The sequence below is a fragment of the Rhinolophus sinicus genome, linkage group LG01 (assembly GCF_036562045.2).
Source record: "Rhinolophus sinicus isolate RSC01 linkage group LG01, ASM3656204v1, whole genome shotgun sequence".
NCBI lineage: Eukaryota > Metazoa > Chordata > Mammalia > Chiroptera > Rhinolophidae > Rhinolophus > Rhinolophus sinicus.
Window position 1 is genome coordinate 15,415,816 of NC_133751.1, and position 27,801 is coordinate 15,443,616.

At 37.9% G+C, this 27,801-nt stretch overlaps 1 protein-coding gene and 1 long non-coding RNA gene across 4 annotated transcripts in view; one reads left to right on the plus strand and one right to left on the minus strand.

Moving 5' to 3' along the window:
- CYYR1 (cysteine and tyrosine rich 1) overlaps positions 1–18,764 on the plus strand; it is a 114,554-nt gene extending 95,790 nt beyond the window's left edge. The window contains exons 4-5 of the mRNA XM_019729871.2: positions 18,149–18,231; positions 18,657–18,764. Coding sequence (XP_019585430.1) covers positions 18,149–18,231; positions 18,657–18,674 — 101 coding nt within the window. The 3' untranslated portion in view covers positions 18,675–18,764. The remainder of the gene's footprint in view (positions 1–18,148; positions 18,232–18,656) is intronic.
- LOC141570173 (uncharacterized) overlaps positions 1–27,801 on the minus strand; it is a 402,630-nt gene that overhangs the window by 360,113 nt on the left and 14,716 nt on the right. The window lies entirely within an intron of this gene.

Genomic DNA, 27,801 nt, shown 5'->3' on the forward strand with positions numbered 1-27,801 from the left:
CTGGGAATACATACCTTCTCTGGATACTTAAGGAATCATTGGTTTTAAAACATTATTCACAGTTAGACTCTTTGATTCCTATTTCTATTTCATCTCCCCTCTTCTAACCCAGTCATGAGCAGCTATTGAGTGTGTGCCACCTGCCATTTTTTAGTACGAAGAGGAGGCAGAGGCAGGGGGGTCATTTTCTGAATTGTGTTTGGTCAGGGGTGATAAGTGAATCAGAGAGCTCATATTGTTCCCATGGCCTTAAATCTTGAGATTATTATGCTAAGTGGAATAAGTCAGACAGAAAATGTCAAGAATTGCATGATTTCACTGATATGTGGGATATAAACCTGAAAACAACAAAGGAATGAGACAAACAAATGAAGAAACACAAACTCATAGACACAGACAATAGTTTAGTGGTTACCAGAGGGTAAGGGGGGCTGGGGGTGGTAGATGAGCATAGAAGGGATCAAATATATGGTGTTCAAAGGAGAAAACTGACTCCTTTGAACACCATATATTTGTGTGGTGACCACATAGTGTGATATACAGATGATGTATTACAGAATTGTATACCCAAAACCTATATAACTTTACTAACAATTGTCACCCCAATAAACGTTAATAAAAATAAATAAATAAAAAATAATATACATATATGCATATATATGTATGTATAAAATTTAATTTTTTCTGACTAAAATCCAAAGAGAACCAAAGTGATCTGATTTTCCCACTTTTGTATCTTACTGTAAGTTAGTGTCTTCATTATCACACATCTTGTGTATTATCTTCTTTCTCTGAGAACAATGTGAAAGTAATTCAGAATAAAGTAGCTGAAGTTCAATTCCTTCTGCTTTGCCTGTGAAAATGCATTTGGAAACCCAGCCCCTGTGTCTCTCACCACCGCCTGAACACACAAGACAAACTCCTTCACCTCCTTGTCTGGGGATAGGCTTCTTCTGTGGAACCCCCGCTCATCTTTCCAGATGTAGCTAATGGGCTTATGCTCTGAGGAGAGGTCTGATCATTTCTCCAGTCAGAATGAATTGATTCCCACTTCTGGGCCTTTTTGTACCTATTTTGTACCCCTCTCATACCCCTTGTCACAGATTTGCTAAATGTCTATCTCCCTATGAGATCATAAATTCTTTGAGAACAAGGATTGTCTCTTGGACATTTGTTGTCCCCAGAGGGTATCTATATAATATTTGGAATATGAAATAAATGATTGGATATATTAGGTCAGCAAATAATATTTGACATTAAAGAATGTTAAAATAACTTTAAGAATTAGAGGAAGAGAATTTATAGTGAATAGTATTAAGTGGGGTTCATAATCCAAGATACGGGTTAGAGAAGTGGACAAATGGCTAATAGTTTCATAGTTCTCAACTGATGTCAACCCAGGTACAGTTGGATTGTATCATTAAGTACAGTATTAACATATGAGTGACACACTTAGTGGGAACAGGACAACATGCCAGTTTGAGAGAGGTACTTTTATAATTCTTCAGATTAAAATTGAACTTGTCAGTTTTTACAGAAAAAGAATGCCAACCAAATATTAGAAAAGAATTACCACATAAATCATAATTCCATAAAATGGATTCTAATTTAATTTAGACTTCAGAAGCAGTAACCAAAGGATTCACTAAAGGCATTTTTACTAAAATAAGATGTCATAGTTTTCACATTACAATTTGTTCAGGGCATGTTGAAAAAACACTGACTAGTCTCCGATGAAACCCAAAGAAGACTAAAACTGCTGAAAAGGGGTCATAAAATGGCTACTGCTTTTGTGCTGTTATTTAATATGTACAGAGAGAAGTAAGTGTATCCAAGTCCTAAAAAGCAGAAATACCATTGAAAATAATTGATTCTCAATAAAATCATCCCTAGAAATATGTTACCTTAAATCATAATAATAATAGTTTTGGTGGGTTGGGTTTTCTGGGGGGAGCACGTGCCAGGAATTGTTTCTAAGCACTTTACATTTAATCTTGCAATCTGATGATGTCGGTATTATCGTCCTCATTTTGTAGGTTTAGAAACTGTAAATGTATCACTTCGTAATTCTAAAAAATTACCTTTCAGTGAAAATAAACCTTTAATGCTGCAAAGAAATATATCCATATTTACTCTTTGCTTGGGAAAGCTACCTGTGGCAATCTTGGGGCTGACCATGAAGCTGCCTTTCCAAGGCTTGAGTTCCAAGTGTTGGAACAATACTGATGGCTCATACCCTTCACTTTGCCCTTCTGCTGCAATTCATCATTTAGTCTCCATCAGTTCCAGTTTTTACATACAGCAGGGACGAAACAAAGAGTTAAAGGATCCTTTTATCTCTGATACAGCACCTGGTCCCAACAGACAACTTCACCCAGTTATCGCCTAAATCGTGACTATTCCCTATACAAAAACCAGCATGGATTTTCTGTGGAAGCTCTGTATTTCCTCTTGACCAGAACAGAGGAATGAGTCAATATTTATGGGAAAAGGATAAAAGAAAAGGGTATCTGCAAAATGATATGAACTTTTAACTAATTTTGAAGGAACAGTCTTGAATGTTGGTAAGTATGAATAGAAATTGCAAAAATTGGTGTGTACTTTGTATATGTCACAATATTCCTATAGAATTGGTTGTTGGTTTTGTTACACATTTTTTTTAGAAACTCAGACCTCTGCAGAATTTTTAAAAATACATATAAGCAATAAGCTGTTAAACTAGACAATAACAATATGTCACAATACTTAAGGAAGAATTTTTAAATGAGAAAAAGGTAATAGGCATCTTTTAGATAATTCTGCATAAACAGCAGTGTTCCACAGTAATCAAGGAATAAAATAGCTTTTGCCCAGCACAAAGCTATACGTGCATGAATGTCAAAATTAAAATATTTATGAAGTCTGTGTTTCTCCAGGCCACAGCAATCTAATAAGTGCTATTTTTTCATCTTAGACCTTATTTGCACCTGTAGGACTTCCAGACTCCTGTACAACCTATAATTATATTTGGGAGTGCCAAAGGGTATTTCATATGGCCTGTCAGTTACCAGGTTGCGTCTTCCAGTCTTTTTCTCTCCAGCCTCCCTTTACTGATGTTATTGGCTAGACATTTGCCCACCACTAGACCGCATGCAGGTCACTGGGCACTACCATGCTGCTGAGAATGACCATTAAGATATTTGGGTTGGTTTGTTGTGCCCAGCCACTAATATTGTAGGAGCTTCAACTTTGCAGTATCACTGCCCACTAGTGCAGTGGCAGAGAGATTGTGGAGAATAACGGGAATGCTGTGTCTGCCTTTGGCTATTCTTGAAAGGTACTGACCCCAGGTGTCATTAGAGTTAGGACACACACATACCCGGAGTCCTGAGCCACTGAAAAAGGAGTGTCTCCAATATGCTAAAGCTTCCTGTGTTCTCTCCATTCCTCAACAAACCAAGAAAATGGTGCACTCTGAACTAAACGGGAAAATACCTCTTTTTGTTTTATTGAAGACATTAGGCTTAAAGCAAAAATACTTCACGTTCTTAATATCTCATAGGCTATTTTGTGAAACTCGTGCTTTCGGTTTGGACCTGACATTATCTCCTCTCCCTTAAACTTAGACATGTATCTAGGAGGAAAGAGCTTTAGGATAAATTCTAGTGATAGACATTGTGCTTTCATGATTTAAAAGTTCCACTCTGCTTTAAGATTAAAATACTTTCTCAGAACATAATTCTGGCTCTCTTCTCCCATAAGATGAACCGTGCCCAGGACACTTTACAATCTCATACAAGTAAAACCTTGGTGGACCTGCTCTACCACTCAGGCTTTCAGACACACTGGGAGAGGACAGCTGAAGCTCAACAAGGGCAACTACCTTCCGCACTGCATACAAAACACAATGATTTCAATGACTAACCCATTTCTCCCATTGAGAATAAATAGCCATAAAGGAGTCTTCAGCGAAACTACCATTTGGCCAAATTCAAATAAATGGAAAGAACGATTTTATCAAATTATTTAGATGGACTCATTATTTGTTTCAAGTTTTTATGTGAATTGACTATAATTTTGGCCACCTGTAGACAAGTTCTTAAAAACATGTCAGTAGAAACCAAAATAAGGGCCAAATGTCTCTTTGTCATATAATGATTTTTGTGCAAATATATGGCAAGACATAAGACACCTAAAAGTGTTGGATGAACAAAGTGTCAAATAGAATAAAAGGTAAAAGAACCTTACATATTAAACCTTTCTGTTTTGCATATCTTCCCACTTGCCCTTTCAGATTCCATCTCCAGCCCTCTCCCCTCTGTCTCTGCCCCAGGACTACTGTGTTTCCCCGAAAATAAGACCTACCCTAAAAATAAGCCCCAGATAAGATTGTCAGCCAGATGGATGCATCTAGTACGTTATGACGATGTTCAAGAAGAAATGACATGACTGTATTTGAATAAATGTAGATTGTTGTACATGAAAAAACAAGACATCCCCTGAAAATACACCCTAATGCATCTTTTGGAGCAAAAATTAATATGACACGGTCTTATTTTCAGGGAAATACGATATAAGACCTGGTCTTATTTTGGGGGCAACACAGTATATTGCATAGACTGTATCATTAAGCTCCCTTGCCTATTGGGCTTCCAGTTAAGTTTGGCCAATAGGGAGACCACCCAGGAGATCAGAAGGAAAAGGGAGAATAAGGATAGGGTATTCACTTGGGGAATTTCCGGAGCTACCCCTCTCAAACAAAGCCTCAATTCCCATAGGATGCTTTCTTCAAACCGCTATTTCTGTTAGCGCTCTCCTTTGGCCCATTCAGGCCCAAGGCTGGCACAGATTCCCCATGCTACTGTACTACCCCTTGTAGTCTCCTTCAACTCTGCCCATGCATTTCGTTAAACTCTCCACAAATTACCTACTTTGAGTGTGCCATTTGTTTCTTGGCCTGATTGAGACATTTATTCGTTTTATATATATATATATATACATATATATAAATATGTCATTTAATATATTAAAATAAACCACAGTCTCTTCTCAACTGTTCTGGTTTTAGTACATTTTTATTTGACAAAGCAGGCAGGAGACCCAAATTCTAATCTCAGTTCGACCACTAACCAGCTTCAGGATAGTGAAGAATGCTCCAGGGCCACTATTTTCTTAAAAACAAAATGAAAGTGTTAGACTAAATGATCTCTAAGATAATTTCTAGCTCTGGGATCCTATGAGGGAACTAATAAATTACTGCATGACAGCTTTCAAGAATGAATAAGCCAAGAAAAAGAATGACACAGACTCAGAGCTATAAGGCATCATAGGAATATTTTTATGTGACACCCTTATTTCTTAGATTAGGAAACAGACACAGAAGAAAAAAGAGTTTTGTTCCAAGTCACTGGTGATGAGCCAACTTGGTGGCAACCAGCACAACCCCGAAGTCCTTGCTCTGACCCACTGCATTATGCCACTTCTCTACATAATTGTTGGTTTCGTTTGCTATTTGTCATGCCCATTCCAAACTCAGGGCCTTTGTACATGCTGATCCCTGTCTTTCTCATTGATTAGGTCTTAGTTTAAATACCATCCCATAAAATAAGGCTTCTCTGAAAAACTGATCTGAGTAAGTCTGTAACTAACCCTTACCACTGCTCTGCATCACTATTTCCTGTGTGTTGCCTTCACAGCACTTATCCCAAGACGTAATTAAATATTGTTTGTTCACTTTATTCTGTTCTTTCCCCTGTTCCACTAGACTGTAAGCTCCCTGAGACCAGGGACATATCTGTTTAATGTGTCAGTCTATACCTAGTACCCAGTAAAATACCTGAGGCAGTATAGGCACTCAATAAAAGTATACGTTGAATTCATTACTGAATGTGTTTTTGCAGAACTACAAACCAAGGTAAAGACTGTAGTTTCCCAAATGCTCTAATAAGACTGAAGTTAGATTTAAGCTCAAAGATCTTAAATTTGAAGTGATCATATCAAAAAACTATCTCCCTTCCCCTCTACTCTGTTCCTATACCACCTTCCCTAACAGGCATGATTCACAAGGGGGGATGGTACCACAAACACCACCCAGCCCAGGAATCTTTGGAACAGCATGGTAGCCTTTTGGCTTACAAATACCTAAGGAGATGCTACTGGAACCTAGTGCATCACAAAACACAATCATAAAAAAAAGAAAGAAAGGAAGGAAAAAAAAGGAATACTCCTGTCCCAAATCCACAGGTGCCAACATTTTTCCTAAGATTTTCCTTTCTCAGGTATCTCAGAATCAACCCAAAAGATAAAAATTCCTGATTACATGAAGTATCATTAATTTTTAAATGTTTCAGACAGTTAATGACCCTAACACATGCCATTAGCATGAATTGCTCAGCTGACTGCGCTGGTCTGAAGAACAAGGGCGTATTCATAAATGTTCTACTTCCATTCTTCAAACTTCAGACAACGATGGTTAAATGGCAAGGATATCTCACATAGTGTTTTGGCCTCTCTTGTTGCCATTTGGCTTTGACAGTTTTGGCCATATGTGCCTGCCTCCCAGGGATGGATGCAAATATCCACTGTTCAAGTCAGGATATATTTTTACCTGACAGCAACCTGCATTCTGTTTAGAGTGAAGCTGCATTTTATTATTGGTGAAGAGGAGAGTGGTAACTCGTGGATGCACCAGTTGTTGGAGTATGAGTAATTGCTATTGGACGTAAGTCCTTTTTATGATCGCCTTTTGTCAGGGAAAAATCCAACGAGGCAGCATTGTTTTCCTATCACCAGGAGTGAACTATGTCTTTGGAAATAAAAACATTCATTGTTTACATGTCCTAAGCACAGATTTTAGTAAGTCAGGCCCTGTAACTGTGAGATAGCATTAAAATTAAAATAGTAGAGGCAACAATTCTACTTATATTAAGGAGAACAAAAAATGAAGTTACTCAAATGAGTCAATGATATAACATTTTCTCTAGCCCTAAGTTTAAAGATAAAAATGAGATATCACCTCACACCAGTTAGAATGGCTATCATCAACAAGACAAATAACAACAAGTGTTGGAAAGGCTGTGGAGAAAAAGGAAGACTTATACACCGTTGGTGGGAATGCAGACTGATGCAGCTACTATGGAAGGCAGTGTGGAGGTTCCTCAAAAAATTAAAAATAGAATTACCATATGACCCAGCAATCCTTCTCCTGGGTATCTACCCAAATAATCTGAAAACATTTATCCGTAAAGATATATGTGCTCCGATGTTCATTGCAGCTTTATTTATGGTGGCCAAGACATGGAAACAACCAAAGTGTCTTTCGATAGATGATGGGTTAAAGAAGTTGTGGTATATATACACAATGGAATACTACTCTGCCATGAGAAAAGATGAAATATTGCCATTTGTGACAACCTGGATGGGTCTTGAGATTAATATGCTAAGTGAAATAAGTCAGACAGAAAAAGTTGGGAACAATATGATTTCACTGATATGTGGAATATAAAACTGAAAACAACAAAGGAACAAGACAAACAAATAAAGAAACAAAAACTCATAGACACAGACAATAGTTTAGCGATTACCAGAGAGTAAAGGGGTAGGGGGTGGGAGAAGGGGGTGAAAGAGGTCAAATATATGGTGATGGAAGGTGAACTGACTCTGGGTGGTAAACACACAGTATGATATATAGATGATGTAATACAGAATTGTACACTTGAAACCTGTATAATTTTACTAACCAATGTCACCCCAATAAATTTTAATTTAGAAAAATGTGCAAATAAACAAAACTCTGTGAAAAAAAAGGTTGGTGGATTTCACAGGAAGATGATAACCTCTTCCCACCTAGTTACCAAAAAGCAAGCAAGGCACATTAGTGGCCATCCTCTTTAGAATCACTTTCATTCAGTTATTCATGCATTAGGACCTTTATTCAATCAACAGATTTTTATTGAGACCCTATTCTATGTCAGACATTAAATGCTGGGTTATTAGCAATAAAAAAAGTGGACATTGCCCCTTGACTCATTGAGATCACAGTAGTTTTTATGTACTGTACATGATTTTAAAAAACAGCCATTTCAAAATTAATTTATCAAATTCAATTGTAGGAAGTGCTGTGAAGACAGCATCAATCCAAGATGCAACATTAGACATCAGTAAGTTTTTATGCATTATCTCAAATAGAGGAATGTTGAAAATGTGGGAGGTGAAATGACAGCTAAATGTAGACAGAGGACGGAGCAGGACTGGGGCTCAGACCAGATAACACAGATGAAGTGGACGGAATGTTCATCTACACAGTATAAGGCTGACAGGACCACTAAAAGGAGAACTATAGCTGCTTATATGCTCTCGCTAAAGTCAGGCTCATAGCTCTGGTCATCTAAAGAGTCTTATGTAAGAACAATTATCTTCTAAACCTGAGAGGGTTCCTTTTTTATTGTTGTAATGTAACTAACACTGATTGTTTTCATTCAATTTTGTTTATTAGGCGTATTGGTTATAAATCTATGGTTTGCTTGCTTTTCAGTTGGTTGATTGGTTGGTTGGTTGGTTGGTTGGTTTTAGCAAAATTCAATTACCTTACAGTTGGAAAAGTCATTTACAGAACCCAATCACAGCATATGATTCCAACTATCTGACATTCTGGAAAAGGCAAAATTAAAGGGTAGTAAAAGAATCGGTGGTTGTCATGGGTTAGGGGGAATGGAGGAATAAATAAGTGGAGCACAGAGGAATCTTAAGGAAGTGAAACTAGTCTGTATGATATTTTAATGGTGGATGCCTGTCATCATACGTTTGTCCAGACCCATAGAATGTACAACACCAAGAGTGAACCCTAAGGAAAACTATGGCGATAATGATGTGTCAACATAGGGTCATCAATTGCAACAAAGTTCCACTCTAGTGTGTGATATTGCTAGTAGAAGAGGTTGTGCATTTGTAGGGGCAAAGAGTGTATGGGAAATCTCTGTACCTTCCTCTGGGCTTGATGTTTCTGTGAACCTAAAACTGCTCTAAAAAACAGTCTGTTTTTTAAAAGCCCTTTATAAAGACACAAATCATCAGTTCACTAAATGAGGAGATAAGTGGTGGTACCTACGCCCACTTTTACTGATATTCCTTCATTCATTCAACAGACATTGATTGCATACCCACAATGTGTCAGTCATGATTCTGGATGCTGGGAATTTACCAGGGAACAAAAACTCCCTGGAGCTTCAAATAAAAGCAAATAAATGCATTGTGTGTTAATTATGGAAAAGCTCTGATGAAAACAAGCAAGGTAGATGAGGGTAAAGGGGATCAAATATCTGGTAATGGAAGGAGAACTGACTCTGGGTGGTGAACACACAATGGGATTTATAGAAGATGTAATACAGAATTGTACACCTGAAATCTATATAACTTTACTAACAATTGTCACCCAATAAACTTTAATTTAAAAAAAAAAGAAAAGAAAACAAGCAAGGTAAAAGGAGAGAGAATGACAGAGTTGTGGGGGCGGGGAGGCTGTGTTTTTCAAGAAAGAGGACTCTTGACTCAGTGCCATTTAAGCAAAAAAACTTAAAGAGGTGAGGGAGTAAGGCTTGCAAATATCTAGGGCCAGAGTATACCCAGAAGAGGGAACATCAGAAGCTAAGGGCCTGAGCTGGGCGAACACTCAGCCTATCTGAGGAAGAGGAAAGAGGCCACTGGCTGGAGCAAAGTGAGCAAAAAAGAGATTATGTCACATAACTATCAGAATAGGTCGGGCCAAGTGTGTAAGCCATGGTAAGAATTTTGGATTTTATTCTGCATGAAATGGGAAGTCACTGGAAAACTTTAAGGAATATACATACATGTATGTAATATATATACATATATATATACACACACACACACACATATACATGTATATACATACTCATAAGTATGTATATATGTATATACACACACATATATTTATTTATACATACTATAATTTAAATGTTTTATTCAAATGGCAAAATTGTGTAATATATATCCTTTAGCTGTAATGTTTTATGCTTGTATATTGCTCTTCAGATTTCAAAGTGCTCTCATCTATAACAGCATATTTATCATCATAGGGGTGCTCAGTCGTGGAGTGTGAGTGACAGCTGTGAAACAGAGATACGTGGGTTAAGGCAAAGATGCAGCCTGAGACCATTTCAAATTGGGTCATGGTTATCCGTCCCATCACAGCACGTATTAACTTAACAGCACAGTGTTTCATCTAGCACATCCCTACTGGATATTCACACACTAGAGAAGAAAAAGAAAACTGAAAATTGGGTCAGTGCTGTACCTCTTGAGGAGGCTGGGGGCATAGTTGGGTGCTGGGTAGCAGCTGGGAGTGGCTGGCACAGAGGTAGCACTGGAGTAAAATTAGGAATGCTTCAAAATAGGGAGCTAGAGTTCCCCGAACTTTTTTTTTTTTTTTTTTTTAACTTCAAAATGTCCCCTAATGCCTAGAGAATACTGGTCAATCTCTACCCAGCCCTTCTTAGTCTTCCCCCTTCTCCCTCCCCCAAGAGGCACACCCAGAAATAAAACTTCCCAGCACAAGGTTAGGTCTCAAAAATTCATTTTCATATTAAAAAGCCCTTAGGTATTCTCTGTGAAATGTTCTACCACCAGTTTATTGTTCCCTGGACTGAAGAATCAGGTTCTATGTTTCTGAATGTTCGTGGTCTCTGTGATACCTCACAAAAATACACAGCCAGTATGCTTCATGTTATGGCCAATGGATAGGGGCCAGGTTTGTGTGAGAAAACTAAAAGTGCATGAAGACTGGTGAGTGCTTGATTCTTATGAATGTTCTTAAGCAATGTTTTCCCATTTTTCTGCCAGAACTGACATGTAACATGGGGACTTTCATTTCTTAGTACTTTGTTTTCTGCTATATATTTAATATTCTTTGTATACACCTTTTGGCAGATATGAAGCAAAAGTGGGAAATATTTTACTATCCTTCCCCCATTAAACTGAATTTAAGGAATGTGTATACTCCCCAAAGTAGGAATGTTTAGTTTATTGCTATGAATTTTCAATAGTTCCAATGAGGAGTAATTTGGTGTGTTTGATCCTCATTTAACCATTCATAATAGTAGATGGATGCAGAGATGTCAAAATCTAGAGAATGCATCACTATTTATGAGTATAAAACATTGTTCATCCCCAAATTAGATAATCAGTACATAAAACTTATAAACAAATCAAATATCTCCTGTGTCAATTATCAGATTTAAATTCCTTACCACATAAACTAGTCAAAGGAGGGCCTCAAATTTGAAAATAGCTACAGAGTTTTTCATTATAAAATTAGCATTTTCCTTGTTCATGGTGTTTTCCAGCTTTCTCTCTAACCTATCTTTATGAGTCAAAGAAAAGAAGATAAATGTGAATATTTTCAAGAACACTGCTATCTCTGCACTCAAACTTCTTTTTTCTGAAATAACAGTGCTGCCTCCTAACTCAAAGCCAAAACATGATGATTTAGGGGTTGAATGATTAGATTGTAATGAAGTAATACCATTGGAGTTCTGACTTTTTAAATTTCCCATTTTATATTTCTGAGTGTCATGAAGGAAACACACCAGCTCTACAATATATAAAGAATGGAAATAAACTGAAATATTGGAAATAGTACTGAAATTACCAAACCACTCTATTTCCTAAGATGTAGCTGATAAAAAAATAAAATATTCGAATTTCCCTGAAAGGAGAGAAAAGGGTGAGAAAAGAGTCTAAAAAACTCTAAAATGCTCCAGAAGGATGTAAATTGCTGCTTTCAAATATATATTTTGGAATATTTTGCCCAATGGACATGATTATTAACTTTCCTCTTAAGCTCTGTGCACACACGACTCAGCCTCAATTACAAATCACTGAACAATTTTTATTTGTCTAACAATGGTAGAATGTTTTTTTAAAATATGGCCTAAACAAAATCATGAGGTTTGTGTTTGTTATTGTGACAGCTGCCTTCTTTTCTGACTGACTCAATTTATTCTCTCTATGGTATATCCTCCCTTAGATGTCAATGATTATGAAAGATGATCTAGCTTACTTTTCCTCTTCTATGACATGGATTTTCCAGGGATCAGGATATAAAGATGAGAGGGGTTAGAGAGAGACAGAGAGACAGAGAGAGAGAGTACTGAACACACTGTGGACTTGGGACTCAGTCAGAGCAGGATTTAAATCTTGGTACCACTGCATACAAACTGCAGGGTTTTATTGAAGTCCCATAATGTCTCAAGCCTCAGTTTTCTTATCTGTAAATCGTAAGCCATTTAGCAGGGTCTATTGCTTTGACTAGCTTCTGAGAACCATCCATGATGGTTTATTCTGTGTGTCAACTTGGGAAGGCTATGGTGCCCAGTTGTTTGGTCAAACACTAGTCTAGATGCAGAGGTATTTGTGGATATGATTAACATTTGCAATTGTTGACTTAAGTAGATTACCCTTGGTAATATGGGTGGTTTTAAGAGTAAAGACTGAAATTTTTCAAGGAAAAGCAATCCTTCCAATCTCTCTTTCTCTCTTGCTCTACACACACACACACACACACACACACACACACACACACACACACACCCCTATGGTTCAGTTTTCTAGAGAACCCTGACTAACTTTCTATCTCATGTTGTTCTTCTGAAGAGGAAAGGAGAAATTCTATATGGTTCTAGAATATCATTAAGTGTTCGATAAACTTTGGTTCCTTACCCCCGTTACCTGCCCCCCAATAGAAAGTTACAGAGAGTCCACTCATAAGGCTAGTTCTGAAAGCAAATTGGCTTTGTCCTTTGGGCTTTAGGGACAGTTGGGGAAAGGGGTAGAAGGAGAGGAAGTCACGAGGGATGGAGTCTCCCACAGGAGTTGCCTGGGATAAATTACATACATACATACATACATACATACATAAATAAATAAATGAGTCCATTGTGTCAATAGCTGTCATTCTACCCAGACCCAGCCCTAGGTTAGGTCCCACTCCACCAGAGGAAAGGGCTCTATGCCTGGCTGGAGTCATTATCTTTTAAATGAGTGCTATTGGCCCACTTACTGGAAACCATTTCACATCAAACCCAAAACCAAACTGTGCTTCAGTTGGGCTTTGGTCTCTAAAAATCAAGTGGAGAAACAGGATTTTAAAATAACCCTATCAGAAGAAACACTATAAAGAGAGGCTAAGGTTTTCCTTTGTTCTAAATGTGATAAAAATAATGCAATATCTTAAATACCATCACTGTTCTTTATCAGAATTTCTAAGGAAGAAACTTAAACCAAGGTCAGTTCAAGCTATAGAGCTGATAATATCCTCATAAAGTAAATTGATATAGTCTTATTTCTCAATAACTGGACATATAATTCACTCATTCATCTCTCTCTGGACTCCCTGACAACTTTCTATTATGGTTTAAACTGATTTCACCTAGGAAGATGTTGAATTTATAATCATTACTTAATAAAATACAATAACAACTCCACAAACTAAATCAATTCAAGATTTTGAAATTTTGTTGGCTGTCTTAATGTATTTAAAGCCTACTTCCAAAGACATGTGCCTAGTAAAGATGTGGGGTACAGGTGCACTCGTGCCCTGTTAGAATGTAGATGCACAGTTCTTCCTGGAGAGCAGTTAGGCCATTTACACCGAATTGCAAGATGTGCATATCTTTTGACTCCATGATTTCACACTGAAGAAATGATCTAACAGACATAATGGGACAAAAATGTAAAGATGTATGTATGAGAATCATAACTGCAATGTGTAATATAACATAAAGTAAAATCAATATAGTTATGCATCAATAAGGCTAAATGTATAATGATGATCCATACAATGAGATACTCTACAGCTTCCAAAGTAAATCATGCAAAACTATTTTATGTCCACATTGTGTGAAGCAGCAAAAGGATTTAGAGTGTGCTTTCATTTTTGTGTTAATAAAAATATTATTTGTATATAAAATCCAGAAGAATATATACAAAAAGATTAAAAACTTTTATCCTTGGGTTGTTAGATAAAAAGTTACTACTATTATTTCCTTTATTTTATTTCTTCCAGGATATATAGTCCATTGATTTTTATAACCAGGAAACAATGTTATTTAATTATTCTAACTATAGGGAGAGGTCCAAGATGGCAAAGTTGATAAACACTGTTCCTGCGTCCTTCTGTGAATAAATTAAAATTACAACTAAATTATAGAACAAACAACCTGGAGAACAATCTAAAGTCTGGCTGAGCAGAAGTTTTATAACTAAGATAATAAAGAAGAAGGTATGTTGAGACTGGTAGGAGGGGCAAAGACACAGAACTGGCTAACCCCAATCTTCCATGTGGTAGTTGAGAAACAGGAGGGATATCTCATCTGCAGAGGATTCCCCTGTAAGAGCGAGGGACCCCAGCCCCACACTGGCCTTCCCAGCCTAGAGTACTGCTGCCAGGAAGAGGAGCATGTACAACATCTGGCTGTGAAAAACAGCAGGGATTCTGACCATCCAGGTGGAAAAAAAGGTAGCAGAAAACCCAGGTGTCTTCGTAAAGGGCCCCTGCAGGCACTCACCCTGGGCTCCGGTGAAGGGATGGTGTCTTGTGGGGTGTCAGGGATATACGGAGGACAGACTGGGTTCTGTGGCTTTGAGATAGGGGCGGGAGGACAGATGGCACTTTCCCTTTTGGGGGATCTCCTCCCAAGCAGCCAGAGAGCTAGCGCCATCTTTCCTGTATTAAGCCTTACCCCATGCTTATGGCCAAATCTGAGTCTGATTGATCTGATGAGCTCCACAGCTCTATCCTGCTGACTCACTGGGACCCCATCCCACCCAACACTCCCAACATCAGATACTTTCTCCAAGAGCAGCCATCCCTACCCTCATTGCACTCTTTCTTGGAAAACTATCAAAGTCCAACAGACCCCAGCAGTCAGCAACTGGCCTCCGTGTGCTCTGAGACTTTTGCATAGTAGCTTCAGGCTCAGCATCAAACCAGAATTTACATTAATTGACCTGGTGACCACAACTTTTCCCACCCTAGTGACTCCCTGAGACCCTACCTCACCCAACTTGTATATCACAAGAGGCTTTATCAGTGACAGGACCTTAAGAGAGCTGGCAAGTGGCAGCATGTCTCAGAGTGCCCTGGTATTTTGTGGAGCTACCCCAAACCTGATACTGGTGGCAGATATCCTAGGTTCACAGCATGGACTCTTCCATATGCCTCAAGGGTTAACACAGGCAACGAACAATCTCAAATCACTTGATAGCTCTTACCAGGTAGTCCCCAGCGATCACAGGCAGTGGGTGACCTGGTCCTGCACTGGAGCCCCTGTAAAGAGACTCCAGAACCAACATACTTGGAGGTTGAATTTAGACCATAGCCCAATTAGCCCCACAAACAGCAAAACCAAAGGGTGGTCTTCAACGGGCACCAGAGCCCACTGGGGTGAATCCCACTCACTGGGGTAAGCCCCCCACACAGCAGCCTGTAAGCTGTGGACATGGCTAAATCCCACAGCCAATCAGCCTGAGGGTCAATTCCACCCACTGACATTCCAATAGCAGCCAAGGCTCAACTATAACAGGAGGGCACACACAACCCACACAAGGGACACTCCTGGAACACTTGGTGCAGGTGCCACTGGGCCCCAAAGGGCACCTACTATATAAGGTCACCTGGCAAAGACTGAGGGATGTAGCAGATCTACCTAATACATAGAAACAAACAGAGAGGCAGCCAAAATGAGGAAACACAGAAATATATCCCAAACAAGAGACTAGGAGAAAACTCCAGAAAAATAACTAACCAAAATGGAGTCAAGCAACCTATCAGATACAGAGTTCAAAACAATGTTTATAAGGATGCTCAAGGAACTAAGGGAGAACTTCAACAAAGAGATAGTGAGCATAGAAAAAGGACATAGAAACCATAAAAGAACCATTCATAAGTGAAGACTACAATAACTGAAATGAAGAATGCACTAGAAGGAATCACCAGCAGACTAGATGAAGCAGAGGATGAATCAACGATATGGAAGACAAGGTAGCAAAAACCACCCAATCAAAACAGCAAAAAGAAAAAAGAATCCAAAAAAATGAGGCTAGTGTAAGAGACCTCTGGGACAACATCATGTATAATAACATTCTCATCATAGGGGTACCAGAAGGAGAAAAGAGAAAGCAAGGGATCAAGAACCTATTTGAAAAAATAATGACTGAAAAATTTCATAACCTGGTGAAAGAAATAGACATGTAAATCCAGGAACCACAGAGAGTCCCAAACAAGATGAACCCAAACAGGCTCACACCAAGACACATTATAATTAGAATGGCAAAAGTTAAAGACAAAAAGAGAATCCTAAAAACATCAAGAGAAAGGCAACTAGTAACTTATAAGGGAGATCCCATAAGATTGTCAGCTGGTTTATCAACAGAAACCCTGCAGGCCAGAAGAGACTGGCACAAAATATTCAACATGATGAGAAGCAAGGAATTACAACCAAGATTATTCTAACCAGCAAAGCTATCATTTAGAATTGATGGACAAATAAAGAGCTTTCCAGACAAGAAAAAGCTAAAGGAGTTCATCATTGCCAAACCAGTATTACAAGGACTTTTAGAGAGACTTCTTTAAGATGGGAAGGAGGGGGAAGGTCAAAATTATGAATAAAAAAATGGCAATAGCTGTCTATCGATCAACAATTACTTTTAATGTAAATGAATTAAATACTCCACTCAAAAGACATAGGAGGGCTGAGTGGATAAAAAAAGAAGACCCTTATATATGCTGCCTACAAGAGACTCACTTCAGATTGAAAGACACACATAGGCTGAAAATAAAGGGATGAAAAAAGATATTTCATGAAAATGTAAATGAAAAACAACAACAAAACAAAACAAAACTTAGATAGCAATACTTATACCAGACAAAATAGACTTTAAAACAAAGTCTAAAACCAAGGACCCATAATGTCACGTCAGGGTATTTATCTAAAGAAACCCGAACACTATTTTGAGGGTATTTACATCCATATGTTCACTGCACAATTGCTTACAATGGCCAAGACGTGGAGGCAGCCTGGATATTTGTCAATGGAAGAATGGATAGAGAGAAGATGGTACATATATACAATGGAATATTGCTTGGCCATGGAAGGGAATGGGTTCTTGCCATCTGCAATGGCATGCATGGACATGGAGCATATTGTGCTGAATGGTGCATTAGACAGACAAAGACAGAGGTAAAGAGATGTTGCTTATATGTGGAATCTAAAGAAGAAAATAAACAACAGAACAAAAACAAACTCCTAGATACAGAGAACATTTTGATGCTTGCCAGATGGGAAGGGGGTTGGAGATAAAAGAAAAAGGGGAAGGGATAAAGAAGTACAAATTGGTTGTTACAAAGTAGTCACAGGGATGTAGGGTATAGAATAAGGAATATAGTCAATAATATTGTAATAACTATGTATGGTGTCATATTGATACTAGATTTGTTGGCATTATAAATGGGAAAGGGTGGAAGACAGGGTGTAAAAGGTGAGGGAGTAAGAAGTACAAATTGATAGTTACAAAACAGTCATGTGGATGTAAAGTATAGCATAGGAAATATGTTCAATAATATGGTAATAACTATGTATAGGGCCACGTGAGTACTAGACTAGTCAGGGGGATCATTTCTTAAATTATACAAATATCTAACCACTATGCTGTACACCTGAAATTAAGATAAAATAATACTGAATGTCAACTGTAATTGAAAATTTAAAAAAGGGGGGGAAAGGTGAAGGGGCATAAGATGTTCAAATATCCAGATATAAAACAAATAAATCATGGGGATGTAGTGTATAAGGAATATAATCAATAATATTGTGGTAGCATGGTTCAGTGTCAGATGGTTGCTTGACTTACCATGGTGATCACTTCTTTAGGCATATAAATGTTGAATAACTACGGTGTATACTTGAAAGTAATATAATGTTGTTCGTTAGCTATATTTTAATAAAAATCTTTAAAAAAATTCTAACTATACATAAATAAATATAAAATATTTATTTTCACATATTTTAAGGATTTTTTTTAATTTTCAGAGTTTCAATTGGTCAATAATTTTTAATGTAAGGCACAAGCAAAAATGTGTTGTTTTGTTTTTCAGATTCAAACAAAACAGAATTGTCTGAAATCCAAGGGATGCACAAGAAAATATTCAAAATGCTTAAAAATCCTGCAGATAAAAATGTAGGCTGAGATCCATGCTAACTACTGAATAAATACAGTTGTCAGTGTCTGTAAATCTGTGGAGGAGCATGATCAGTTCATCAATGAATTACTTAAGTGTCATGGGCATGAATTCCAAGCTTGTCTATTATTGACTCTATTATGTACACGTTAACAAAGCTTATGTTATCACAGATGGAGCTATTTTTACATTGTAATTTTGTGTAGCAATTTCTCTCTGGGTGTTTTTCCATTGACTCTCAAAGTAAGCCCATCTTAATACTAAACTCCAGCCAGAATATGGTTTAACATGATATCAGTGATAAGGAGAGCTCAGTCATTTTTGTACAGGGATGATGTGTACGTATAACAGGGAAATATATAACATTTGTTTGTTTTTTCCCATCAAAACAAACTAAAGAGAGTAATCTGACTTTCTGTTCTAGGACTCAACTGTGAATTGAGAGGTGTGATGAGCCTGGTTGCTTCTAAGATGTATGAAGGGGTAACAACAAAACAAATGCAATTAATAAAATAATGACTAGATAATAAAACTTAACAATAGACAGGTGGATTTTGGAGTCCGCTTGCTATGCCAGTTTTAATCCTTGAGTTTCTGCACAGTAGTGAGGATGTGGGAAATGCGTCATGTGCGGGAGATAGGGCAGCATGGGTGAACATTTTGGAGGGCTCAGAACAGCACCTATTTAGCAGCTGGTATAAAATTCTTCCCATATTTTAACAATGCTACAACCTTGCATATCTTTGATTTATACAACTGGCACTGAGACTAGCTCTAGAAACCATGCTCTAAATCAGGGTTTCCCTACACGTATCCCCTTAAACCAGTGGTTGTAAAATGTGAGCATTTTTGCCCCCCAGAAGACATTTGGCAACATCTGGAGAGGTTTTTGGTTGTCACTATTGGATTCGAGAGCTATCAGCATCTAGCAGGCCAAGGCCAGGAATGCTGCTAAACATCCTATAGACTTCACAATAAAGAATGATCTGGGCCAAAATGTCAACAGTGCCAAAGTTGAAAAACATTGCCTTAAGCAGGGTATATAAAAGTTATAATAAAGTCTTCTAATCATATTCCTTGAGTGAATTAACTGATATTTCAATGGCCAAAATAAAGATGCTAATCCAATAGGACATCACATAGAAATAATTTGGAAGCTGCTAATATCAGGGTTCCTCATTAAGTGAAATGTATTTCCCTTGCTCTTTGATAAAACATAAGAAACCTCAGACAAAGTAATATCCTCAGATTAGTTCAGATATGCCAAAGGCATTGAATTATACTTATGTTCCATTTGCAAACTCAAAAAAGCCAAGCACAGATCCGTTAAGAAAGGCTACATGTTTAGAAAACATAGTGTCAAGTTATTTTCCCAAAGAGCTCATAAGATTAGACTATCAACATGAGCATGTGAGATGAGTAAAATTTTCCAATATGTTCAATTTCCAAGACATGCTGCTTTAGGAAATGCTATGGACTAAATGTGACCCCTCCCCAAAATAGTCATATGTTGAAACCTAATCTTCAATGTGATGGTATTAGGAGGCAGGGTCTTCGAGAGGTGATTCGGTCATGAGAATGGAGCCCTCATGACGGATTAGTCATGAAGGGACCGCAGAGAGCTCCCTTGCCCCTTTCACCATGTGAGGACACAGCGAGAAGACAGCTGCCTACAAACTAGGAGATAAGCTCTCACCAGACACTGAATCTGCCAGCGCCTTGATCTTGGACTTCAAGGCTCCAGAATGGAGAAATAAATTTCCGTTGTTTATAAGCCACATAGTCTATGGTGTTCTTTTATAGCAGCCTAAACAAAGACAGGAAACTCCCACATTTACCCTCATTCTTATAGTTGTTCGTGCAAAATGAAAGGTGACTCTGAATTATTTATAATTAGAAAAGACATTTGACAAATACTTTCTGGAAGAGTCTTGACCAGTGGTTTGTATGTGTGACTGTGTGTTTGCACGTATATGTTTATTGCATGTGTGTCTACCAACAACCACAGACTTGATGTTGGTGAAATATGAGTTTACAAACATGCAGTGTGGCACCATTAGAGAGATGCTTCACTCATCCCAGACAGAGGAAGACTAAATGCTTCTTGAGAGAAAAATACTTCATGTTCTTGGAATTTAGTGTTCTAGTATTTAATATTCGTGACATCAGAAGTAGCCAATTATTGGAAACTATCTAGGTATTTTCCCAAGGGATGATTTAAGGATTGTGAATTGAAAAGAGAAAAATGGTGCCTATACCAGCCAATGCATAAATTCACTAAAAGGTAGAAGTACACATTTTTTCTAAGGATTATATGATCAAAAGACACATCCTGTCTCTACCAATTGTCATCAACACAATCTGAAGTTAGTGTTTTACTTCATAAAGAGTTCATCCAAGGCCAACTCTTATCATACATCAACCAGTGACTCTTTCTGCTTAGGAGAAAGACCTTTGCATAATTTGGTGTTTCCCAGGCTTATCAAAAGTGACAATGATGCATGTCTAGATGCTTAAAATGTGGCACTTCTCAAAACAATGAGGAAAACTATGTCCATTTAAAATTATTTTTGCTCCTGGAATATTTCAGCCATTATCTAAAGTTCTATAATTCCAGATATAACACAATCTTTTAGTTCTTTTCATGTCACATATCTGCAGAAAGCAAATTCACAGAAAATCTTCAAAGTCATACATGTGTTGATATACCAGAGGATTAAGTGAAAAATTAAGGCATAAAACAGCAACTTTCAACATGAGCAAACATTTGCAAACTTCTACCATGCACGTCTTCTACAAAAGCCTACAGTACAAGAAAATGTATAAAGGTTTTCAACCTTTCTTCTGTCCACAAAAAAAAAAAAAAAAAGAGGTGCTGCCATTTGCATATGGCCACACCATGGGATGTGTTCTCCATACTTTCCTTCTGTGTTTTACTGATTAGAGCAAGATTTATCCTTGGTAAAATTACAAAATCAAATGTGAGTCGAATCAAGAAAATGATAAAACCAGGCATTCTTAAGTACAGAAGAAAAGCAAAAAGAACCACCACACACTGCGACCACCCTAAAAATTACATTGTTGGTTTCTGCCCCCGGCGTTTGCCTACAATCATTCATGGTAAACACTCGCATGCTGACAGAAAGAATAATTAAAATTGCCTGCTGGCATTTCCCTACATAATATAATCTGTTTGTTCAGAAGCTCCACTCTGTCTTCCGAAGGTTGATTCAGGAACTTCTTAATCTGACAAGATATATTTTATTATGTTTTCCTTCATAATGAATATTGGAATAGTTAATGTAGGGACTGATTCTTTATTAAAAACAATATATTATAGACAAAAACTCTTACTCTGTCTGAGAAAGCAATCTCCCAGTTCCCAGAATGGGTTTATTAACCATCTAAATTTGATCTCATGAAGCTAATTTTTAATTGTTTTCAAGAAGTACATGCGGGGTCTTTTACACTAGGAAAAAAAAGGACTATTTTAAGCTAAACACTTATTAAGTAGCAAAAGCAATGAACTTCACTTGTTTTGTATGTAATAGGCCTTATGTTTACTGAAGCCTGAAACTCTTGGTTATTACCACTTATATAACATTGAACTTGGTGCTTATGTAAGAGCATGCTAGAGGTGACATTAACCAAATTAAAAAGAGAAAACTCCCCATGAGAGATTATCTACTGGTTCTCAAGTGACATTTTAGAACTACCTGGAGATTTGCAATATTAAGGCAAGCTTCTGTGGTTTAGAAAAATGTTCCCTGGAATTTTGAGAGTTAACCATTGAATTTTGAAACATCAATGTCCCTTCCTATGGCTCAATGCTGTTAAGGGGTAATGCATTCTTAGTCCCAGATATGTTGTTCCTGGACTCCTCACAACAACCGTTTTCTTTCTTTACTATTCCAAAAATCCATAGTTTTCCTAGGAGCAATGAGAGGTTTTTCTTACAGAAGTAGTGTCTACTCAATTCCAAAACCATCAGGATATTGTTTGAGGAAATAAATCAGCCAGTTCATCCAAATAAGTCTGTGATCAAAACATTAGTAATGATATTTAATTATTTAACTTGTCATTTGGTAATTTTATAGATTCAAGAGCCAAAATATGAATTTATATTTTCAACTTTTAACCCAAATCAAATTTATTCTCAATTCCAACCTTGAAGGGAGCCAGATGAAATACCAAGGAGCTGTTTCAAGAATAGTCTGCTAGAATAAGTTTTAAGCAGTGAAGAATCTGCCCTGTTTTTCCTCCAGATCCCACCTGAAGCACCTTTAAAGTATGAACACCTTTTATCCATGGACTTGGTTAAAACATACTTCTTTGTGTGACTCTCAGTAGCAGACAATCCCCGCAGGAGCTACTCTGGGCATGTTAGACATGATGGACCTGACAATATATGGAATGACAAATGACAGGCTGACACTCCAGTTGAAATCGCTCTGTTCCTTTCAACTTTGAAGCTTAAAGAGTTATTTGTCATTTTCACTCACTCGGCAGGTATGGAATTCCCTTGTAACAGTTTTCAAGGTTGAAGCTTTGGTCAGTGTGCAGTAGTACTGTATTTCTTTTCCTACTGTAAGACTTGAATATGACTTATAGCCCAGGCAGTAACCAAAATGACAGCATGTAGGAAAAAGTAAATTGACTGACCCCAGAGCTGAGTATCCATCTCAGAGATTTACAGTACAGACTGCAAAGAGATACCTAGCAGCCAAGAATTACTGCTCGATTTCTTTTTTTTTTTATTTAATTGAAGTTTATTGGGGGGACAATTGTTCGTAAAAATACATAGATTTCAGGTGTACAATTCTGTAATACATTATCTATATCTCATTGTGTGTTCACCACCCAGAGTCAGCTCTCTTTCCCATCACCATATATTTGACTCCCTTTACCCTCTAGAGAACCCTTTTTGCCCCTTACCTTCTGGTAACCCCTAAATTATTCTCTATGTCTATGAGGTTTTGTTCCTTCATTTGTTTGTCTTGTTCTTTTGTTGTTTTCAGTTTTATATACCACATGTCAGTGAAATCATATGGTTCTTGACTTCTTCTGTCTGACTTATTTCGCTCAGCATAATAATCTCAAGATTCATTCATGTTGTCGCAAATGGTACTGTTTCATCTTTTCTTATGGCTGAATAGTATTCCATTGTGTATATATACCACAATTTCTTTATCCATTCATCTATTGAAGGACATTTTGGTTGTTTCTATGTCTTGGCCATCATAAATAAAGCTGCAATGAACATTTGAGCACATGTCTTTATGGATAAATGTTTTCAGATTTTTTAGGTAGATACCCAGGAGAGGGATTACTGGGTCATATGGTAATCCTATTCTTAATTTTTTGAGGAACCTCCACACTGCCTTCCATAGCGGCTGCACCAGTCTGCATTCCCACCAACAGTTTATAAGGGTTCCTTTTTCTCCACAGCCTCTCCAGAACTTGTTACTATTTGTCTTGTTGATGACAGCCATTCTCACTGGGGTGAGGTGAGATCTCATTGTGGTTTTTATTTGCATTTCTCTGAGGATTAGTAATGTTGAGCATTTTTTCATATGTCTATTTGCCATTTGTGTATCCTCTTTGGGGAAATGTCTCTTCAGGTCCTTTGCCCATTTTTCAATTGGGTTGTTTTTTTGCTGTTGACTTGTATGAGTTCGTTGTATATTTTGGATATTAACCCCTTATCAGTGGCACTGTTTACAAAAATCCTCTGCCATTCAGTTGGTTGTCTCTTTATTTTATCGATGGTTTCTTTTGCTGTGCAGAAACTTTTAAGTTTGATGTAGTCCCGTTCATTTATTTTAGCTTTTACTTCCCTTGCCTTTGGAGTCAAATTCATAAAATGCTCTTTGAACCCAAGGTCCATAAGTTTAGTACCTATGTTTTCCTGAAACAGCAAACTTCATAGACGAAAACATAGGTCCTAAACTGATGCTAGATTTCTTGAATTCATGGTGTTCTTCATTAAACCCTACAGAAGTAATTGGGGTTGAAATAAACATTGTCTTATATTTCTCTCATACTATAATAATTGTTGTAATGGTAGTCATGCTATTATTAGTAATAATTGTCATACAAACATTACAACCTGATATCTTTAGAGTTTTATAGATTTTACTAGAACCTTCTCAAGAAGTCTGACTGAATCTGAGAAAAGAGCAGCTAACGTATATGTAAAGGCTCTCCCCCCGCCCAGTTTCATTGAGATATAATTGACATAGGTGTACAGCATACATAATGACTTGACTTTCATAAATGTGAAATGATTACCACAATAAGTTTAGTTAACATCTATCCTCTAACATAGACACACAAAAAAAAAAAAGAAAAGAAAAAGATGTTTTTTCCCTTACAATGAGATTTCGTAAGATCTATTCTCTTAAAGACTTTTGCCAAGGAAAAAAAGGAAGAATCTTTAGGCAGTGCAGAAAAAAATTGATGAGGCCAAGCAAATAATTTAGACTCAAAAAATGTATGCCCTTAAGTAGGTACCCAAACTTGAGTTATTTATCTAATCTCCTGGGCTCTCAATTTTATCATTCAGATCATGAGAGATTAAATAATATCCAATTTCCCTTTCAATTCCAAAATTCTGATTCTATGATGAAATATCTCAGTAAAAATAAGTTAGCATTAATTTCTCACCAAAATTCTACCAATACCATCTTTCACATTTTCTATAAACACAGAGATTATTTAACCCTGAGCAACACCTGAGAAGACATTTGATCAAGACTATCAAATACATTTTCTCATAGGGTGACCAGCAGTTAAAACAAGACTGTCTCACTTTTACAACTCAGAGGCCCTTGTCCCAGGACTGCTCTCCATCCCGGGCAAACCAGGAAGACTAGTCACCCGATGTCACCACAACTCTACACCTGTCAACTCTACCCTGTTCCTATAGGAATTGGTTCCTTCAATCAGAAGATTCAGTTCGACCCATTTACTGATTCAATCTCAACCAAGAAAGACCTCATGTAAGGAACTATAACCTAGAACTGTCTTGGTTCTATTTCTTAGCTGCCATCTAATAGGCCTGACGAGAGCCTTGGCCAGCTGCTTGCCCACCGAGAATTTATTCCTGTATTGAGTCTCAAATCTGCTGTAACCCTCTGACCCCTTATTTATGCCGTTGACAACATACCACATCCTCCCCACCATTCTCATGTAGGTGCTGTTCCTGCCACTTGTATTCTTTTGAACAAATTCATCTGTCTACCTGATAGTGAGCCCCATTACCCCTTCCATTTCTATGCAAAAACCCCCAGCCTGGGGTCTCCTCTCACTGTTCCTAACCTCCCATCCACTCCTGAAAGAGAATCTAGGCCAGCCCAGATCAAGCTGAGATGACCATATCGCTTTGAGCACCATAATTTGTGCCAGCAGCCACCTTTGTAACCCTCCCTGGTGCCTTTCCAACCTGGCTTCCTGATTCACCCACTAACTTGCATTGTTGGAAGTTCCAGTATGAGGTATGGGCTTCCAACCCCAATTATGGCCAAGTTCACTCCTAAATATGTCATTTCTCATATTTCACTCTTTCAGTTTTAAGCCTCTGCTGAAAGCTGTTGTGGAACAGGTGGTGCTCACACTCAAGGCTCTGCCCTCTCCCACATCGGTACCAGCTAAGTCTCAGTGGTGCTGGAGCAACTAGACGACCGAAAGGATTCAGTCAGTATGAGAATGACATTAGTAACCCATGTGAGTCTCCAAGTACTTGATGGCCAACTAGAATTTTATGCACTACGGATCTTCACCTTCAAATGGTGCCTTCAGAGGATATTGGGTAAGAATCAGATCTGCTGTCAGTGGTCCATCAACTGTCCAAGCAGAAGTATTGTTTGAATCTAATTCATACTTCCTGGTGGAACTCTTCAGTCCTTAGTGGCAAGACGCAGAAATTAGGAGCACGAGATCTATGAGGAACGAAGACCACGTATGCCCAGAAGGTTAAGATGGTGGCCATCTGCAACCTTTAGTAAAGTAAGATCCTCGATCAAAGCTAAGATATAGACCTCACAAAAGGTGAGTTCAGATGTAGGGAAGAGAGAAAAAGAATCATAGCAAGTATTGTCCACAGGCCCTTTCCCCAAGAGCAAATTCAAAGTGTAGGATTCAAGTGCCTCATAAAAAGGGCAAATCTTAAATACAGCAAAGAGACCTGTGCTTGCTACCTGCTAGATAGGAAATGGTACATAGATTTGGATCTCTGGGATAGAACAGAGGACAGAAACAGAGGCATGAGTGGTCAGGAGGCAGGAAGCCAAGAGCTACTGAAGCTAGAAACTGCTGAAGAGGCAGGGTTTGCAGCAACTCTGGAAAGGGGCAGCAGAGGAGAAGGGAGAGACAAAGGAAACCAACCAAATCAAAGAAGCAGCCAGCTGAATCAATGCACAGCTGAGTTCTGTCTGCACAAAAGCAAGCCAGACTGGGACACAATGAGGTGTCACAGAGATGATTCCCTGAGTCAACAAGTGGGAAACCACAGAGATGGGAAATTAGTGGGTCGGCTTTTGCATTATGACTTCATTCTTAAAACTCTTGAAAGGCATACATTGTTAGGTTCTTGTTCCAGTTTTTCTTTACTGCCATTATCACTTTCCAAGCCAAAAGAATGAGGTGTGTGAAACTCCAGTGACCAATCAGATACTTAAGTAGTAAATGAATATATGCCCAAGACAGGTACAGTCAGGGACAATGGAGGAAAGAAGTGGTTACAGCAACCTGTACCTACTGAAAATTTACACAAAGTCTGAGAGTGATGGAATTTGATCAAATTGACGACATTGCATGATAGCTCTCACCACTACCACTGAATTTCCAGTGTGTGAGATGCAATACAGGAGAGGCGATTGGCTTAGGAAAAAACAGTGTCTTTCTCTACTAACCCTCAAATGATTTGTTATACATAGTCTTGCCACTCTAAAGAAAATCACAGTGGAATAAGAAACCCTGAATGAAGAGTTAAGAAACCAAAAGTCAAGATAAGGATATTCGACTTATAAAATCTTGGATAAAATCTTAAATGTTCAGGGACTCAATTCCTTTATCTGTAAAATGAGGGTGATAATGCTTGCTTTCTCATTCTTGTAATAAATAGAAAATAAGAAAGTGAAATGTAGAGTGTAAGGTGCTGCAAATGTACACTACAATTATGACTACATGACGATAATATGAGACATTTTTTTATTTCTATTTCATTTCATTTCTTCCTTGTTGCTGTTTGCATTTCTCTCCCTAAACATACAAGGAATATTCTACTTCCAGATTGAACAGCTTTCCAATCATAGTAAAATATGATAAAGTACAGAGAAGCCAAAAGGAATTTGGAACACCAGGCTCATCAGCAATGCTATTTATTAAGAGCAATTATTAGGCACATTAATCATTGACAGAGGATTAGCATCATCATGACACCACCAACAGGCTTTTCTCTCTGTTTTCCTTCCTACCCCTCCCACGTTGTACATGTTACTTGTTCTCCCTTCAAAATGGTGTCAGCTTCCTGATTTTCAGCTGTCAGTCTTCTTGTCCTTGAGTATGGA